The sequence below is a fragment of the Neovison vison genome, chromosome 4, assembly GCF_020171115.1.
Source record: "Neovison vison isolate M4711 chromosome 4, ASM_NN_V1, whole genome shotgun sequence".
Classification (NCBI taxonomy): Eukaryota; Metazoa; Chordata; class Mammalia; order Carnivora; family Mustelidae; genus Neogale; species Neogale vison.
This window is the reverse complement of record NC_058094.1, coordinates 207,383,894-207,403,284: the sequence shown is the minus strand read 5'-3', so window position 1 is coordinate 207,403,284 and position 19,391 is coordinate 207,383,894. Positions and strand designations below refer to the sequence as shown.

Below are 19,391 nucleotides of genomic sequence, written 5' to 3'. Positions count from 1 at the left end.
GGAATTAAAAACAAAAAATTAGTCCACACACCTGCTGTGCAATCAGATGGATTCATTTAGGATTGTCTATCATGTTTTACACAGAAAGTCTTAATTCCTCTCAGGATGCCCTGCTCCAAGAGGACACCAAGACAATCTACACCATTTGTTAAAAGACTTTCTCCTGCTCCAAGAGACACAGGGGCAGAGGTGGTGTCTAGATTTCTCATCTATCATATAACCGCAGGCAAGAAAAATGAAGGTAAACTTAAAACCCAATCTGATTAGGTTCTACCTGGGCACTTGAAACATTAATTGCATTTCCATGCTACTGAAAAAGCTTTCAGGTTCTGTAAGCTCTTAAATCTCCGCTTGTCAGACAAAGCGATAAAGGAAGACATCTGTGAAGGAACTGCTGCATAAAAATCTTTAATATGGCAGAGAACAAGGTCCCAGATAAACTGAAACACAGGAATCTAGCTAATAGGTACCATCAGCAAAGAATCAAATTCTGTAAGATTTATATTTAATACACTATATATTGACTTCGCTAAGCAGTAACAATATACACACCAACCCCAAATCCAGCCTAAATACCTTGCCATTAGCATTGCCCAGATTGCTAGAGGAGCAAATTACAAGCCTCTTTTCCTACCAAGGGAAGTCAAGATGAATGATATTTATACAACGAATTCTCAGGTTCTGAGGCTGAGCATGGATCACCAGAACCTTTCCACTGAGGTTACCGTTGAGGCCAGACATAGACACACACAGCTATCTGACATTAGCAAATATTACACTGGTCGTTTCAAAGCAACAGGAATCCCAAAGAGTAGAGAGTCAAAAGGAAGGGTTTAACAATAAAATGAAAACTTGAGCAATAAGGTGTCAAGATGTCAGGGAGTAGAAAGAAGGAAGCCCTGGTACAAACAAGGTGTGGGGTCACAAAACCAGTCAATCAACTGCATGCCAAATAGCTTTCAGTTTCTTGGCACAGGGTGCTCTGAAATGGCCCTTGGCTGGCCCACTTCTAAAAAGTGAGTTCTGATTGCTCCTTCAAAAGGGAGAGAAATGTATTTCCCTGGACTGAACTCCGGCAACAAGATGTGGTGGAAAGAATACTGAAATGGGGAATTTGTAGGCTAAGGATTTTATTCTTGCTTCGTACTTAACGAATTATAAAACTGACCAAGTCACAACTGGGATGGTATTCTGAGCAAGTGGGTGACTATATTTTCTCCAAAAATCAGAAGACTAATTTTTTTTAAATAAGTTCAAGGTCAACCAAAAATTCTCAAATTCTACCATTCTTCTCCATCACAAAAAGGGAGTAGCCACGAAACAGGATGAACATATGGATACTGATTATCTAAGCCAGTGTATCCTTTCATTAGAATTGGCATGGAGATTTCCTTAAAAGAGCTGAGTGAAAATATTAAACTTTTAAGTCATTTAAACCTTTAAAACTAAAAGATATAGATGATTCCAAACATTCAGTGTAGGCAATTCCAAACATTCTTTCAGTCTGTATTTACGATCACTTCCTAGGCACGAGGTCTTATTCCAAACACTAGCATGTTATCATGCACATATGTCCAGTTTATAACATGGGTCAATTTTAAAAATGAACTTTCTAAAAACAAAGAATTTTAAATGTCAACTTCCCTTAAAATACTTAGACATTTTAGTTGAAGACCGGGTTGACTTAAAAGAACTCTCAGAGGTGGTGTCTTTATAGAGCTATCTGTACCTGCCATTTTCTGTAGTTTCAAGTAGGTCTGTGGCAGGGTAACAGAAGACTGACCAGCTGTTATGGAACTGCAGTTTTGTAAGTGATAAAATCCCTGAGCAACTGCATTTTGAAGACCATGAGCTTCTATTCTGTCTAACCAGGAGCCATCTAACAATAATGCTTAAGTGGTTTATTTCCCATTACATTATCTGAACGTTGAGCAAAAGGCAAATTTGTTTCTCTTTCTGAAAGATGCTATATATTTCTGTAATTTCCCATTCAATCAAGAAGCAGACAGCCAAAGTTTGGGAGGCTAAAAAGGGCATTTGTCTACCAGGTAAATCAAATGAGACCTTTCCAGGGTCATCCTGGAGTCATCCAACTCACTTTCCTAAGACCTCTACAGTTAAAATCAGAATCTTAAGAGAATGCTGTTAGCTGCTTACTTACTTCCAGTTAACTGACTACCCAAGTCAAAAAATTATCTAAAGCAGCTAAGTGGGAAGGTTATTTTATCAAAGAGTCACAGAATTTAATCAAAGATTTTAAAAAAACAAAAAACAAAAAACTGCTCCCGAAATAACTCCCAAAATGGCTGCTTTATGGAGAACACTCTACCAATCCTTTCAATGTCCTATTTCTGTTCAAACTCCATCCCACAATCTTATTCTGTTCCTCCCCCTAATCCAAAAAAGATCAGAACACCTCCTACCACATAAGCCACCTGGCCTAGCCGAATAGCAGGCATATGTGCATGTGCACACACATTACTGAGTACATTCTCTGTGCCAGGGCCAAGTACTTCACACACACTATCTCTTTCAACTCTCTCAATAGCTTACAAATGAAAAAACTAGGACTTACACAAAGACTAAGAGTTAAATGAGAGTAGATGGTAACAGAAGCCAGAATTCTAACCCACATCTACACAACTCCAAAGCCTGTGCTCTTTCCATTCCATTCCAAACCATGTGGCTTGCAAAAACCCATGAGTCCTAAACAACTCTTCCTTTCCTAAAAACCCTCAGGAGAAGAAAACCCAAAAGACAGATAAAGGAAATAGAAGATGCAATAGGAAATCTCTAGGAATTCAATTAGCATTATGACCTAAAAGGACAGAACCGTTGAGTTACACAGGCCAATGGTCTAAATATAAGGAAGGATGCTATGGGTACTACGCACACCTAACCCAGGCCAGCAAAGCAGGCACAGGAGTAAACAAGGAGCAGCAATCAGGGACACTGCACCAGGAGCACCTATGCACCACGAAAGCTCCAGTACTCATAAGACTTCCAATTACACCCAGAGCCAACTGTCCTAGAACTACCTCCACCAGAACTCACACCCGCCTTCCACCAGATAAAATCTGGTCTTTGGAGCAACTTTGGACTCAGAGAGAAGGCCTTTTCTCCTTGCTAACTCACCTTTTCCAAGGTAGATCATGCCATACTCTCGTCCCTGAGGAGTCTTGTTTTCTATAGTGAAACAGACTTCCTTCCCAATCAGCTTCTTCCGAAGGAACTCTCGGGCAGGAAATGCCCAGGGCTGCAAGACAAAACAAATGTGTCACATGAGAACTGCCTAGTTCCCGACCACAATCAGCATTCAAGCAACTTCATTCCTTCCATATCCTGGCCCTACATTAAGTCCTGAGGGGAATATAAAAATGAAATGCACATAACATAGATTGCATTTTTATGGGGCTCATAAAAAAGGAGGATCTAGTGGGGCGCCTGGGTGGCTCAGTCAGTTAAGTGTCTACCTTTGGCTCAGGTCACGATCCTGGGGTCCTGGGACAGAGCCCCACATCAGGCTCCCAGCTCAGTGAGCAGTCTGCTTCTCCCTCTACCCCTCCCCCTGCTCACACTCATTTGCGCTCTGTCAAATAAATAAAACCTTTAAAAAAAAAGGGGGGAGGATCCAGCAGTTGGTTCCAATAGCACATGCCCTCAAAGCAGGTAACAGAGTTGCCCAGATTCTGGCAGGACTTTCTCCTCCACTACTTTCTATTCAGAGCTATAGTTTCCTTCATGAGTAATAATGTTTCAAATTTTGCCAATAATTTTTCAGCACTTGCCATAAGCCAGCCACTACTCTAAATGCTTTATATTTATCAAACCACTCTTGAATGAGAAGTCCAGGCTCCAGGAACTCACCTAGTCAAAGGGAAAACATAAGTAACTACCATCTCCATTTGTTTGCCTCTTTCCAGTTTACAAAGCGCTTTCACTGATTATTACACTAGCCGAAACCAGTTCAAGGCATCATCAGAGTAAAGGCAAGGTTCTAGTACTCTTACTTCAGAGTGAGTCTCCTGATCAAGGAAGAGCCTTGCTTCTATCATTTCCCCCACCTTTTTTAAGAATAACAGAGTTGGGAAGGGCAAGAACTAGTCTTCCCAAAATGTTTCCTTTTCCTGCTCTATCTAGGGCTGCACCGGTGGGACCCAGGCCCCAGAATCTTAGGGAAGACACCAGTAACAGGCCCTGGTAAGGAGTCATCTTGACAATGACATTCTTCCCTCCACCCATCTAAGGCCCTGACATAAGTGGTGAGCCACACATCCACAAAATGCGAAGTCTCCCACCACACCACTTCTAGGATGGTACAAAGCAAGAGGTCTCCTCTGAAAGAGTCCATCAGTCAGAGGCCACCTGCACTTGAATTTACAGTCTAGACCTAGATCGGTACCCCCAAGTTCCCTCAGAAGAGAAATGAGGAAGGAGGGGGTAAAAGTTCAAGGAACATAGGATCTGCAGGACCTCGTGTGCAGAAAAAAACGCAAAGCATGAAAGGTAAGTGTGCATAGATGTGCATGTTTACAACTGCCCAGAGCCAAAGAGCTTGGGCTACAGAGAGTAAACATAAACAGTACATCACTGGCCTGGAAAGGAAGCCTCTGCTAACCCTTTCAGACCATGAAGATTATCCCATGGGTCTACCCAATAAGCTTTTCTAAAAGAAAAACATCCATATGACTTCTCAGAAACCAGAAGCCAATCCAAAGATGGCAGTCCACCAACCCGTTGGGCTGATACTCACAATAGCAGTGTCACAAACATCAGTAGGGAATGCTTCTAGGAAGACCTGATTCTGTGTAAGCATTCTCAAAGACACAAAAACAAGCTTATCCTCATTCATCTAATGCTCTTTCCTCAAAGCACCCAAGAGCAAAAGAGCCAATCACTCAATGGTCCTACAAAGTTCATTATATTTTCATGCCCCATTTCTACCCCCTGCTCCACTCCCTAAAAATGAAGGCAGCCACCTGTCACCAAAGAGTCTTGTAATTGAAAAATGAGCCTAATTGTCAACCACATCACAAAAACTGTACTGAACAAACTAAAACTAAAGCCTCCTCCATTCTGATGACCTTAATGATTCACTTAATTCTAACAACAGCCTGAGCCATGTCCTACAGCTACCTCATGTTCAGGATTCAGCTCTGAGGCCCCACCAGTATCTAAAATTCAGTAAAACGTGGTTTTCCTAAATACTTGGAAAAGCTCTGACAAAACAAGTACTCCTAAAGGACTTTGGTAAAAACTCATTCATCAAGGGTCAGTTCACAAGGAACTATCTAGCACCTATGGGGAAACCTGCAATTTCTACCAACTAGAGAAAAGTCCTAAAAGCTTTTAAGACTCGCTGAAGGAGCACCCTTCTCTTCAACCTTAGGACCTCATATTTTACAGCTGGTAAGTCACTGGGCAATAAGAGAAAGCCACAGTGGAGGTCTTAGAAAGGACATATACCTAATCCTATAAGAAAAAATAACCTAATTTCTATAAACTTGCTTTTTTAAAACCAGACTCTAGAGTCGTGTTCCTCCCAGAGCTGGGCACATTCCCAAACCGCATAAGATTTTAGCTATGAAGAGAGGCAACTGAGAGACCCAAGGAAGCGACTGACCACATCACTCCTCGCAAGGCTAAGAGACCACTCCAGGACAAATCTTTGTACAAGTGTCCATACGGAGGACAGCCAGCAGAAGCCTATCTGCTGGAGAAAGCTACCCCAACACAGCCTCCCAGAACAACTCTAGGAATCAAGTACAGGAAAAGTTGCCCAAAGCATTTATCAAATGAGCTCCAGAATGGCCTCACAGGAAGGAAAGCTGTGGTCTGTTCATGATGTCTCAGCACTCAATCTAAGAAGCAAATGGCTGTTAAGTAGCTGAGACTCCAAATCACCTCTTCCCTTTAAAATGCTCAACAGCAGGCAAGCTAGCAGCCTGCACTCTGCTCCCCGCCTCAAGCAAGGTCTAAGGTCTACTACGAGGAAATGAGTTTTTTATTACAATCTTTTCTTTGAACCAGGTAGATTCCTCCACTACTGAACAGATGTATGTTCAGTATGTGTGTACATATATATATATATATATGTTCAGTGTATGTAAATCCTTAAAGCTAGCTACTTTTTTCCATACCCCAATGCTCAATACTTCTTATCCCATCTTCTAATCACCCCATCCACTGCCCCCCATGTGATATAACCAATTCCTCTATGGCTCCCCACCCCACCATCCTAAATCTTGAAGGCTCCACTGAACATAGGACCGTAACATTCATTTCTGGATTTCTCATGAAACCAACATAGGGCTTCACACTTAACAGGAACTCAGTAAATCTGTGGGAAATAAGTATGTAATTCCCACAGTGCCCGTCAATGCAGTATCTAGGCTGCCTAGAGTAGCTAGGCAACGCTAGGGATTAGCCTGGAACAGGGCAGTGACAACTGGGGACATACAGTGGAGCTGTTTTTACTACCACAGGACTTAGGAGAGAATGGGGCTTCTTTGAAAGAAGGTATCATGAGTGAAGGCAGAGAATAAGGAACCAAATATTTGGGACGGTGATACAAAGGAAAGCAAATGAGCCATACCATCCCTGACTCCTCCTGAATGTGAAAAAAATAGACAACATGCTCCAAAACAAAGGAAAACCAGAGGAAAAGGGTAATGCCACATTCCACAATCCACTGATCCCCAAAAAGGAGAAGCTCAGTTTTTTAACCTCATTATTCACATGTTTATTCACTGTGTATCTGTTTCATGTCAGGCTCTGACTACCCTCAAGAACAGAGATGTGAGGTAAAGTCCCACCTCTCAAAGAGCTTACAGTGTAGTAGACAAAGACATACATATAAACATGGAATGAATGTGGGAATAACACTCAGCAGGGGAATAAATGAAATTTTGTTTCAAAAAGATCTGGGAGCGTATGGAGAAAGGATTACAGGGGAAGAGAATGAAGGCAGAAGGACCATTATTTCAGCATTCCTAGCAGACCATCAGAGTAGAAGAAAGAACAACAGGAGTAGCAATGAAGTTTGAAGAATGGAGAAGAGATCTCTTAAAGGAGGCGGACTCTTTCTAGGTCTTGATAAAGGCCTACATGTCACAGGGAAGAGCAAAGGAAATAGGGTTTCTGATTTGGGTTACCAGTTGGTGTCACTGGTCACTTGAGCCAAAGCAGCTTCAAAAGCGAGGTAGCAGGGGGCTGGGGAAAAAAAAGATTACAGCAGGGAAAAGAGAGACTGGATTATCGGATTATCAGGACAGATAAGTGGTGACTGTGGCTGAGAAAGGGTGAAATCTGCAACCATCAAATACTTCACTTTTCCAGGACCTTTGAAGAGTTACCAGGATAAACAATGAGATGGAGCTGCTCTGGAAGAGAGAAAAAAAGCACGACACTGTACAAATATATGAAACTAGAATGAGGGCTGGGATCAGATCCTGTAGTATTCCCTCAGCTTGGAGAGTTCCTGTAAGATTTTACCGTACTATTACATAGAATACTGTTAAAATATTTTAGAACGAGTTCCAACTGGCCTTGTGTTCCTCTGCCCTAGATTCCCATCCACGAAACAGGAAATTAAAACCCAACCCTTTTTTCTTAGAGGCTATGTTGCATCTTTCTTCTGGGGCAATGAACTTAATCAGCCCTAGCCAGCCAGCGTCAACTCTCCTTTCATGAGTACTCGAGCTGTTACACAACACACAACTGAAAGGAAAGTAACTATTCCAAATGTTGGTCAAGAAAAGCACTTAGGGGCGCCTGGGTGGCTCAGTGGGTTAAAGCCTCTGCCTTCGGCTCAGGTCATGATCTCAGGGTCCTGGGATCAAGCCCCACATCAGGCTCTCTGCTCAGCAGGGAGCCTGCTTCCTCCTCTCTCTCTCTGCCTGCCTCTCTGCCTACTTGTGATCTCTGTCTGTCAAATAAATAAATAAAATCTTTTTTTAAAAAAAAAAAAAAAAAGCACTTAGGATCCAAAATCTGAAATCTACTAAGAGGGAGTTAATCTTCAGGGCTTGGTCTAACAGTATTAGTACTAATAGTACTAGTATTTACAATAGAAATTAATAAATAGCAGTAGTGATATATATAGCAGTATATATATAGCAGTAACATTTATCAAGCACTTTACAGACACGTGCTAAACACCTGACATGATCTTGTTTCATCCTCACTAAACAACCCAATGTCTACACTATCACTATTCCTAATATGTGTGGTTACTGATGGAAGACCATGAAAAAGAATTTCTTTGGCCTACTTTGTCATCAGCCCAAGAATCTAACTGGATTGCTGCTAATAGAATTAGGGAGGACTTTTCTCCATTTTCTAGAATATGGATTCATTATTATAATTCAAACAAAATGCTCCTTTATTATAGATTTTTAAAAACTACATGTTTTCCTTAAACAGAAGATCCCCTGAGTTGCATTTTCTTCTTTACTTCCACATCAGGGAACAGCAGAGGTAAGGTGAGGTACCAAACTTGCCCAATTATCATCAAGTTGGGGAAAGGACAAGTAATTACAATCCAGAAATTTCACTTATGATGATAGCCAAGCCCTACTTAAGAAGAGACAAAAACTGAGGTTTCAAAGTATGGGAGCCAAGAAGACTAAACCATGCCAAATTTGGATTCACAGTAGTTGCTAGGAGATGTAAGAAGTGAAGGAGTCCAAAGCAGACCACAAAGACAGCAAGGTGGGGAGGCGTTAGAGGCAGGAAAACAGGGCAATGGAGGGGATGCTGGGACACAGGGTCAGAAGTCTCTCAAATCACCATAACACAATGGCTCTTGACTACTTGTGAGCCACAAGCTGCCTTAAGAAACCAATTAAAACTCCCTCCTTTAACAATGCATGTTTACACAAAACTTTGCAAACAATTTCAGGGGGTTCAAAGATGCCTTTAGGTGTTCATGGATCCAAGTTTAAGAATCTGTAATAAAGCAGAGGCACACAGTATACTACTATTTATAAAAGGAAGAGTGTCTGCCGGGACAGGTGGTAAGTAGCTCTGGAAGGACATACAACACACTAACCACACATCAGTAGCCCCTGGAGAGAACTAGATTTCTTACTCTCTACCCTTCTGAATTTTGAACATGAAGAATTCATACATAAATTAACAAAAGAACTCTGCCATAACCAATGGCAACCTTAAATGACTGAGACAACCTGGCAAATATTCCAACCTAGTCCAAGAGAAGGAGTGAAAATATGGACAAACCAGAAGAGGCTCCAAGCTTAGGGGAAAAGGCAGGAGAAAAGGGCCAGAGACCGGGATCACTGCTAACAGTGGCGAATGTGTAAACCCATGCAAGCCATGACAGGTATGTCCAGACCCTCACTCCCATGATACAAAACTAATACCCAAAATACACAGGAAAAGATTACAAAACTTGCATTGGTCTAGGAGATTGGGCTACAACCTAGGTCCACAGTCTCAGGGAAGCCTCTGGAAGCACCTACCTCATCTGGGGTATCTTTTGCATCAGGCTGAGTTGCGGCTGCCCGGCGTGCAAGATTTCCGGCTCGAATGTTGCTTAGATTGATCTGCCTCTCGGGAGGAGGCCCACCACGAGGCTGCCCTCTGACAATGATGGCACAGCCTGAGAGGACCTACAGAGGGAGAGAAAAAGAGAAAATTAACTGTCTAGAGGTAAGATTACCATAACAGGAGTTGTTCACTTACTGTATCCCCAACATCTCGAACAGTACTTGGCTCCTTGGAGGCATTCAAATATTTATGGAATTACTGGTGAATGGCTAAATGAATGGGACTATTTTTAATTTCTTTTTTTTTTTTTTTAAAGATTTTATTTATTTATTTATTTGTCTCAGAGAGAGAGAAAGAGAGCGAGAGAGCACATGCGCCCAAGCGGGCAGAGTGGCAGGCAGAGGCGGAGAGAGAAGCAGGCTCTCTGCCGAGCAAGGAGCCCTATGCGAGACTCGATTCCAGGATCCTGGGATCATGACCTGAGCCGAAGGCAGAGGCTTAACCGACTGAGCCACCCATGCGTCTCTGTTTTTAATTTCATAAGAGAAATACTTACAGAAACATCGGGCTAGCTTCTCAAAAGACGGACCCAGAGATAGTAGAAGGAATTAAACAAACAATAGAATAATCATAAAATAAATAGACTGTTCAGGATAAAGAGGCATGTGAGACATGGAGATGAATGACGTTTGTAATTTCATCCCAGTGAGCACCACCACCATGTTCTTCTCAATTATTAAGAAGTTAATGCCTTGCCATCCACACATCCCATTCTAGGATGGAGGCAAGGAATGGAAGGCCTAAGAAAAAGGGAAATTGAAGGAAGAAGCCCCTAAGTCCATCTGCAAGGAAGTGAGTATTGGGCAACGCTACACTTCCGTTGCAGACAGCACTCAGTCTAGAGTAAGGAAGACATATGAAGAGATCTAGAAAGTCCAGCTCTCCAGGATTAAAACAGAAAAATTGAAGAGGCATCTTACAGCTCCCGAGCACAGTAGCTCCTTTTAGCTCTCTAATCAAAGGCACCAGGCATAGAACCCACTTGCAAAAGAGCTCTGAAGCTCGCTGGGATTTAACTTAAAATACATGCAGGGGAGAAGAAGGGAGGATTTCAAGTGGGAGAAGAGAAGAAAAGGCGTAGAGAAAAAAATGACAAACGTCACCCAGGCTATTCAAGTTGTCTTCGCTCAGCGAGGCACAATTTAATGAACAGATGGGCTCGGGCACTGGCTTCACTAGATCTGAGAAACTCCCAATCTCAACGCTTCAAAATAAGAAGTACCTGCTGAAAAATTAGGAGATAGAAGGTTGTAGAGTTCTGCCAACAGAGAGGCCTATGGTAGACAATACCATGGAGTTTTCTGTAAAGAAATGATGCCTAGAAAGGAAGGCACTCCTGTATACATTTGCTTAGCTAATACTTCGCCCTCGCCTCTCCACTTTAATTAGTGCTTTAAATTGTGAAATATATATACTGAAGCACATTCAAACACACACATACACATTAAAAAATAAGCAAACAACTGAGTAACCACCACCCAAGTGAAGGACTAGGAACGCTGCTGGAACCTAGACTCCCCTCTGTGCCCCACTACTTATAGCCCCTTCCCCTGCCACCATTATGAAAATCCTTCCCTTGCTTTCCTGTACAGTTTTACCATTTATGTCTACATCTCTACACAGTATGGTTTCATTTTTTCCTGTTTCTGAACTCTCTATAAATTAAGTCTACTGTGTGTGCCCATATGTAACTTGCTTTGTTTGCCTTTGTTTTGTTTTTCTTGGTGAAACTCATCTGTGTTAATGCAAAACACTTGTTTATTCACCTTCATGGCTATATATTTCATTGTATGAACAATTTTTATCCATCCTACTAGCTTTTACAGAAACTGTCAGACAAATACACATGTTCCAATTTTAAAACAATAGTGCTCTGATTAACATGACAGTATCCTCAATACTTTAATCATATAGACCTTAGTCTAAATAGATCTTCTCTGGCTACATCAGGACAACACATAAAAAAGACAGTCTTTCTCACCTAGTTAAAAGTCATGCTCTTCATTTATACCCTTTCTGATCAAGTGCTACCAGCAAATTAAACTCTACAGCTTCCAACCAAACAGCCTTTCTTAACTGCCTCTCCTGAGAACCCATGCCCTGGGCATCAACCCTAGCAACTGACATTCTAAAAAGACAAGCTTTCAAGGTGAAGCCAGGAATTGGATGCTTGGTGTTCCTGAAATGAGAAGCGCCAAAGGATGTAAAAGGAAAGAGCTGGGATCGGATTCATTTATAGTCCAGCCTCCGCAAGCAGCAGAAGCAAGAGCAGCATACTGTAGAATACCTGCGCTTGAAATCATTCACGCACAAGTTCTGAATGGGGCTGACCAGAGCCAAGCTACATACAGGATATAAACCAGAGCATTTGTCCCCAGTGCCTGGTCCTCAGTAGTAGACAACCTTTCACAAAAAGTAAAAAGCACTCCCAGGAGAAGCAGTACTTCTCAGTGAGCCCAGCTGGGAAAGCTAAGGTCCATCTACAAGAAAACCCACCTTAGCTGACCAAGGTAAACCCTGATGAGTAAGCACTGACCCAGGCTAGAGGGGGGAAAGGTGCTTATTTCTCAAGTCTGACCCCAAAACAAAACAAAACAAAAACAAAAACAAACAAACAAAAAACACTGAAAAGCTCAAGAACAGAGTGACCATTGAGAAGAATCCCTTTGTCCCTAAATATCAGAAAGGTGCCTGCTACCTCTAATGCCTCTACCTAGTAAACCAGATCCCTGGGGGGTAATGGGTCTATAACTATTACCCTGGCCCCATAAAGTGTTTTGGCAAACAACTTGTGCATAGGAATTTTGCAAAACTTCCTCTGTACCTCCTCGCCTCTCCCTGAATGCTATTTGGAAGACTCAGAACATCTCTGCATTATTGCACCAAATATGCCATTCAGACAACAGTCAATGCTTGGATTAGTATTGGAGAGAGAGGACTTCCTTTACCGGTTACTTGACACCTGTTATACTACTGAGTGTACAAATTCGGGTAGCAGGCACCAATTCAATCTCCAACCATAAGAACAGATGCTCATTGTGGCAGGCACCGCCATGCCTATTCCCCCAGGAGGAGAGCACTGACACATGTAGATCTTTCCTATCAAACTTGCTCCCCCTCATTCAGCCATAGCCTTAGCAGAGAAGCAGGAAAAGACTACGTCTGCAGACCATTAAGAAAGAAGAGACCTATCTACAAGAGAAGAACTAGTTTCCTTCCTACTATTTACAGGAACTGAAATCGCATAAAGGAGGTGTAGTGTGTGTTGAACTACCTCCATTTCAGCTTCTAAGGATTGTTAAACTCCTTCCAGTTGCCTTATTTGCCAATAGGCTCTACTCAAGTTCTTCCTCAATTTAAAAAAATAATTTTTTTTTTTTTTAAGAACTAAAACGAGGTGAGGGGGCACCAGAGGGGGAGATAGGGGAAGGGAGGGAGGGGCAGAGTGAGAAAGTGAGAATCTCAAGCAGGATCCACACCCAGCATGGAGCCCAGTGCAGGACTCAATTGCATCATCCTGAGATCATGACCTGAGCTGAAATCAAGAATTAGACACTTAACTGACTAAGCCACCCAGGCGTCCCCCTCAATAAAAATATTTTAATGGGTCTTCTCTTATGCAAGGTTCTTCACCAAATAAAGCTAAGGAGAAATAGCTTCTGGAGGAAAAAAATATTTAAAGCGTCTTTAAAAATGTAAAAGACCAAACGTTTATGTCAAATTTAACTTGCATCTCCTATAGCACCAAATCATTTTTCCTCTCTGAAAGACCTGACACCTAATCAGATAACATTTATAATTTTATTCACTGACTGATTCATTTATTCATTTATTAAATATATGCAAATCTGAGTACCTACTGTGTGCCAGGTATTGTTCTAGGAAAGTGATATATTCAGTGAAATAAAACAGACAAAAGTATCCACTCTCAGAGAGCTGACATTCTAGTAGGAGGAGACAAACAATAAACCTAAGTAAATAAAATACAGTGTTTATCAGAATTTTAATTTCAGAAGAATCATGTTAAGACTGAGAGGAAACTGTCACAGATAATTGTTCTGCCAAAGCTGTACTGATTCATGTTGCAAACTTTCATGGATGCAGTAATTATCCTTAATTGCTAATTTATAGGGCATAAAAAGCAAGTCATATGGTAACTGCTTTATCCAATTATATTAATAAAATGACATACTCTAGAAAAACGATCTTAGCCCTACCTGATACAGCAGGAGGTTTGTGAAAACAGCTGTCACAATGAATCAGTTTGATTGAGGTTATGGATTAGACATTTCTCAGCTCTGCCAATAAAGGTTGCAAAGGGACTGGTGTGATTCAGAGGACCTGGCTTCAGGGCACAAGTTAGATGGTGACAAAGGCTGAGACAAGCCAGCTATGCAGGAAAATAGGGACTCAAACTGTTCAAAGCTCACTTACAGGTTTACAGGGAGATTTACCTACAGTGAAACACCTTATAGGGAGCCACTAAAATGTTGCCCAGCAACAGAATACCACATTAAAACTTCACTAGATCCTGATAGATGAGTTGGTGTACGTAACTCTTAAACCCCCCAGACCATAGACATTAAGGCGGAAAAAACTTTAGCTACGCTATATACTTAAGGAAAAGAAAGTGATGGTACAGGAATCCATTTAAGTATGGGGCACCTGGGTGGTGCAGGTGGTTGAGTGTCCAACTTTTGGTTTCAGCTCAGGTTGTGATCTCAGGGTAGTGAAATCAAGCCCAGCCTCAGGCTCCACACTCAGCACAGAGACTGCTCGGGCTCCTCTCTCCCTTGACCTCTCCCCCTTACACATGCTCTTTCTCTCTATCAAATAAATAAATAAATCTTTTTCAAAAAGGAAAATCTATTTAAGTATGACAATAAAGCCAGCATTTTTTTTTTCACAGTACCAAGAGTAAAAGTCATCTTGGCCTAAGAATGGAATCTTATTAGCTAAGAACATCTCATTAAGCTCTGCAAAGAGAACTAGACTAACAGATATATCTGCCTATTAAGATTCAAGAGGAATATCTTAGCAACACCTGCCAATATGAAGACCTAATATAAATAAGGGGAGCCACTTGATGAACATTAATGTTACCAATAAGGCCCAAAATAAACTCACATGTTTATGGCCAAATGATTTTCAAAAAGGGTGCTAAGATAATGCAGTTGGGAAAGAATCTTTTCAGTGAAAATGTGCTGAGAAAACAGTATCTGCAGGCAAAAGAAGAAAGCTGGACCTCTACCTCACATCACATACAAAACTTAGCTCAGAAAGTAGCCAACTTAAATGTAAGAGTTAAAACTACAAAACCCTTAGGAAAAAAAATACAGGTATAAATCTTTATGACTTTGGATTAGGCAATGGTTTCTAGACATGATGCCATCTTACAAAGCACAAGCAAACAAAAAAAAAGATAAATTGGCCGTCAAAATTAAAACCTAGGGACTCAATGAACACTATAAAGAAAGTGAAAAGACAGTATTTACAAAACGTATCTGATGAGGATCCAGTGTCTAGAATAAGGAACTACTAGAACTTGATAAAAAAAAAAAAAAAGACAATTAAAAAAGGGAAATAGATGTGCATACACTTTGCTAAAGAAATATACACGTGATCAATAAGTACATGAAAAATACTCAACATCATTAGTCACAGGGGAAATGCAAATCAAAGCCACAATGACCCAGGCGGTGTCTGGGTGGCATTTAGTCAGTTAAGGGTCTGCCTTTGGCTCAGGTCATGATCTCAGGGTCCTGGGATAGAGCCCTGCATCAGGCTCCCTGCTCAGCAAGGGTCTGCTTCTCCCACTCCCTCTGTGCTCTCTCTTTCTCTCGCAAGTAAATAAGTAAAATCCTTAAAAAAAAAAAAAAAAAGTAAAATTCTTAACAAAAAAAAAAAAAGCCACAATGGTTCCTTCAGCCTCTAGGATAGCTTTAATCAAGAAGACCAACAATAATAAGTGTTTGCAAGGATGTGGAGAAATTAGAACCCCCCTACATTGTTGGTAATCCAGTCATTCTGGAAAACAGTGTGACAGTTCCTCAAAAGTTAAACAAAGCATTATCATATGACCCAACAATTCCACTCCTAGGTTTATACCCAAGAGAATATGACCACACAAAAACTTGCACACAAACGTTTATTCTAACACTGTTCATAAGAGCCAAAAAGAGTGGAAACAACCCAAATGTCCTTCAAATGTGAGTAAATAAATGTGGTATATCCATAAAATGGAATATTTGGAAATAAGAAATGAAGTACTGCTTAATACTACATGAACGAACCTGGAAAACATTACAGTAAATTGAAAGAAGCCAGACAGAAAAAGCTACACATTTTATAATTCCGTTTATATGAATGTCCAAGACAGGCAAATCCATAGACAAGAAAGAGCATTAGTGGCTCCAAGGGCTGGAGGCAGGGGAGCTAATGGGTATAGGGTTTATCTTTTCACGTTCTAGAATTCGACAGCGTTGAACATTATGTAAACACAGTAAAAGCCACTGAATTGTATACTTTAAAAGGGTGAATTTTATGGTGTGTGAATTTATTTCAGTAAAAAAAAAAATTTAAACATCCAACATGGAAATACAAAACCTTGGTGGCATAAGATGTACGCTTTGCTACAGAGCATTCCCGTATCTAGCAGGAAGATTAGACGCTTAGCTGATCAACACTAACAAAAAAACAAAATTGTGTTAAAAAAAAGGCAGCTGACTCAGAATGAAAAGTTAGGGATGGTGACTCACCAAAAAAAGTAGAGGGCTACTGTAAACTTTCAAGTCCACTAGAAATAAAAAGGTAGAAGTCACAGGAAGGAAGGAGAACTTCAGCGAAATCTGCAAAGCTCTAAAATGATGAAAACAATATAAACACTTCCTGAGAAAGAACACATCAAGGAGAATGAACTCCTTTCTCTCTGGGGCACAGAGAGAAGAACCAGGAAAGTCACCAGGCAGAAAGAGCCATGGTGCCATCTGGAAACTGGCGACAGTCATACCCCAAGCTACAGGGGCAGGGGCTGCATATCAGAGTGACAGAGCAGCAGGCCAGGGCCCCTTCCCTGGACAGGCATTTTCTCTACCTAAAAACACAAACAGGGGATGGGGAAGGAGCTGTTGTGAATAGGGTAGGAAAGCTTTTATTAGATACATTTCATGAAGCAAAAAAATTCTATTAAAAAAAAAAAAAAACAACAGAATTAAAGAGTAACTGAAGAGAAACTAAATTGGGGAAAATTTCAGAAGTATATCAGGAAAAAGCTTCTTGGCAGCCAGAGCTGTTGCCTCCACAAGAAGAATCATCACTTGAAAATTAAAAAGTCATTGAGACAAAGAGCAAGCAATCCCGGAAGAACATAAGCTGTGTGGTCTGGGAGGTCTTTCCCAGAATCTCGCCAACACAGCCAGCTTTTTCTTTCTTTTTCTGGCAAGAGCAGAAGGCAAACCTAAATTAGAAGCCCAGCATTCAAACATGAGGAACTGGAAGCCCGTGGCCTCAGGGCAAGTCCTTCATTTCACCGGCTCTGGGCGCACCAGCACATTCAGCGAGCCCAGCAGAAGCACCCGCTCCTTGCTCCTCGGGCCAGCTCTACAGCAAACTGGTCCTCAGTTAGAAAATCGGGCAGTTTACACCTCACAGGGACTATAACAATCATCTACAGAGAGAGCACAGCTAAAGAGAACACCTAATCTGTGCCCTTTTATTTTAGAGATGAAAAACCTGCACGTAAAACAAGTGAAATGACTTTTGCTGACAAAAAGTACTAACGGCTGAGCACAGACTGGACACGAGGTTCCCCAGGCCTGACGTTCCACTATGCCAACACATGTAGAAACAAGTATCTGGGGAGCAGAGGCCTATTAAGCAGTATCTGAAGTTACCTGCAGATTAAATCTGAGGTTACCTACTGATTAAATCTCTTTCCGAATTACAATCTCCATTTTTTATGTGTCAGCAGAGCAGGTGTCAAAGACTAAATCACTAAGCAAGGAAAGCTTCCATGGGCTGGCTGCCTGAAATCAAACCAACACTTCTTAAATACCACCATATGCAAGGCAAGCAGAGACCTAAGACTCCAATGTTACAAAAGAACACCCAAAAAGGAAACACAAAGGAAGACAACTCCAGAACGATAAAAACAGGACTGGCAAATGACAGCCCGCTGGCCAAATCCATCCTACCGCCTGCTTTTGTACTATCTATGAGCTAAAAATGGCTTTCACATTTTCAAATAGCTGGGGGGAAAAAAATCAAAAGGGTATTATGTAACATATGAAAAGAGTATGAAATTCAAATTTCAGTGTCCATAAATAAAGTTTTATTGGAATATGGCCAAGATCATTTGTTTGTCTATGGCTGCTTTCACACTGGAAGCAGAGTTGAGTAGCTTCAACAGAGACCGTATGGCCTGCAAAGCCTAAAATATTTACTACCTGGCCCGTTACAGAGTCAGTTTGCCAACCTCTGATGTATTATGACAAGGAAGTGAGATGAAAACTAGTCTTATGGTAGTCTAAATAGCAAGTGCACAGCAAAAATAAATTCTGGACTACCACTCCAACTTATACAAACTGCTCCTTTTTATAATCAGAGAAGGGACAGTGGTATGTGGCAGTAAGAATTTAGTTTCAGAATCAAATCAATGTGAGTGGTAACCTTTGAAAGTTAACTGGCTCTATCTGCCTCAGTTTCCTCATTCATAAATATTCATAAAATACTGGAGACTACCCATGAGGGTTGTAATGAAATCTGAACAAGAATAGCTGGCCAGGGGCACCTGGGTGGCTCAGAGGGTTAAGCCTCTGCCTTCAGCTCAGGTCATGGTCCCAGGGTCCTGGGATCAAGTTCTACATCAGGCTCTGTGCTCAATGGGAGCCTGCTTCTTTCTCTCGCTCTGCCTGCCATTTCTTCCGTTTGTGCTCGCTCTCTGTCAAATAAATAAATAAAATCTTAAAAAAAAAAAAAAAAAAAAGAATAGCTGGTCAAAAGACCCAGTAACAGCCAATATTGCTTAAGAAATGGCTCAGGGGCACCTGGATGTCTCAGGGAGTTAAGCGTCCGACTCCTGATTTTGGCTCAGGTCACGATCTCCGGGCTGTGAGATCAAGCTCCACACTGGCCTCTGTACTCAGCAGGGAGTCTACTTGGAACTCTCCCCCACTCTTCCCCTGCCCCCTCCCCACACCCAAAATAAATAAATCTTTAAAAAAGAAAAATGGCTCAAAGTGTAGTCTCAAGTAAAGACTTTAAGAGTATGTATAATAGAAAAAAGTGCACATTTCCTCCAGGAGTATAAAACATCAAAATCATGGAAAATTCACCAAAAACTGAATTTAATCAGAAAAGATTAAATAATCCATAATCTACTTTCCCTATTTATCAGCTAAGATACCCCTGTCTAGGAGAGTAGATTTAAGTGCTTATGTCAGTATCTTGGTCCTCAGAGGTTATGGTAAAGAAGTACTGTAACTTACATCTGCAATGAACTTTATCCCTGATAAAGTGTGGTGACACTCATAGCCTCAGACGACCATGAACTCTGAAATCAGTCTTGAGTCTAAAAGCAAACTCAAGAGAAAAAGCATTCCAAGCACTGGGTATTCCCTCACATATAAATGAGAACAACAATACTATCACCATCCTCTCTGGGTTGTTGGGATGACTAAGTAAGATGCCTCACAGTACCTGACACCTAGCAGGTACTCAGTAAAAGTCAAGGACACATTGGTCTCTCTCCCCTCCCCCACCCTCACTCTCCACCCCTCTTCATCCTCAACAAATTGGAGCAGGCACATTTATCCTCACCTTGC

The 19,391-nt window shown here is 41.3% G+C and overlaps 1 protein-coding gene across 1 annotated transcript in view; it reads right to left on the bottom strand.

Annotated features, from left to right (window-relative positions):
• Nucleotides 1-19,391, bottom strand: part of SND1 (staphylococcal nuclease and tudor domain containing 1) — a 415,583-nt gene that overhangs the window by 375,352 nt on the left and 20,840 nt on the right. Inside the window, exons 2-3 of the mRNA XM_044246515.1 lie at nt 9,483-9,632; nt 3,136-3,256 (exon numbers count right to left, since the gene is read on the bottom strand). Of these exons, the coding sequence (XP_044102450.1) occupies nt 3,136-3,256; nt 9,483-9,632 (271 nt within the window). The remainder of the gene's footprint in view (nt 1-3,135; nt 3,257-9,482; nt 9,633-19,391) is intronic.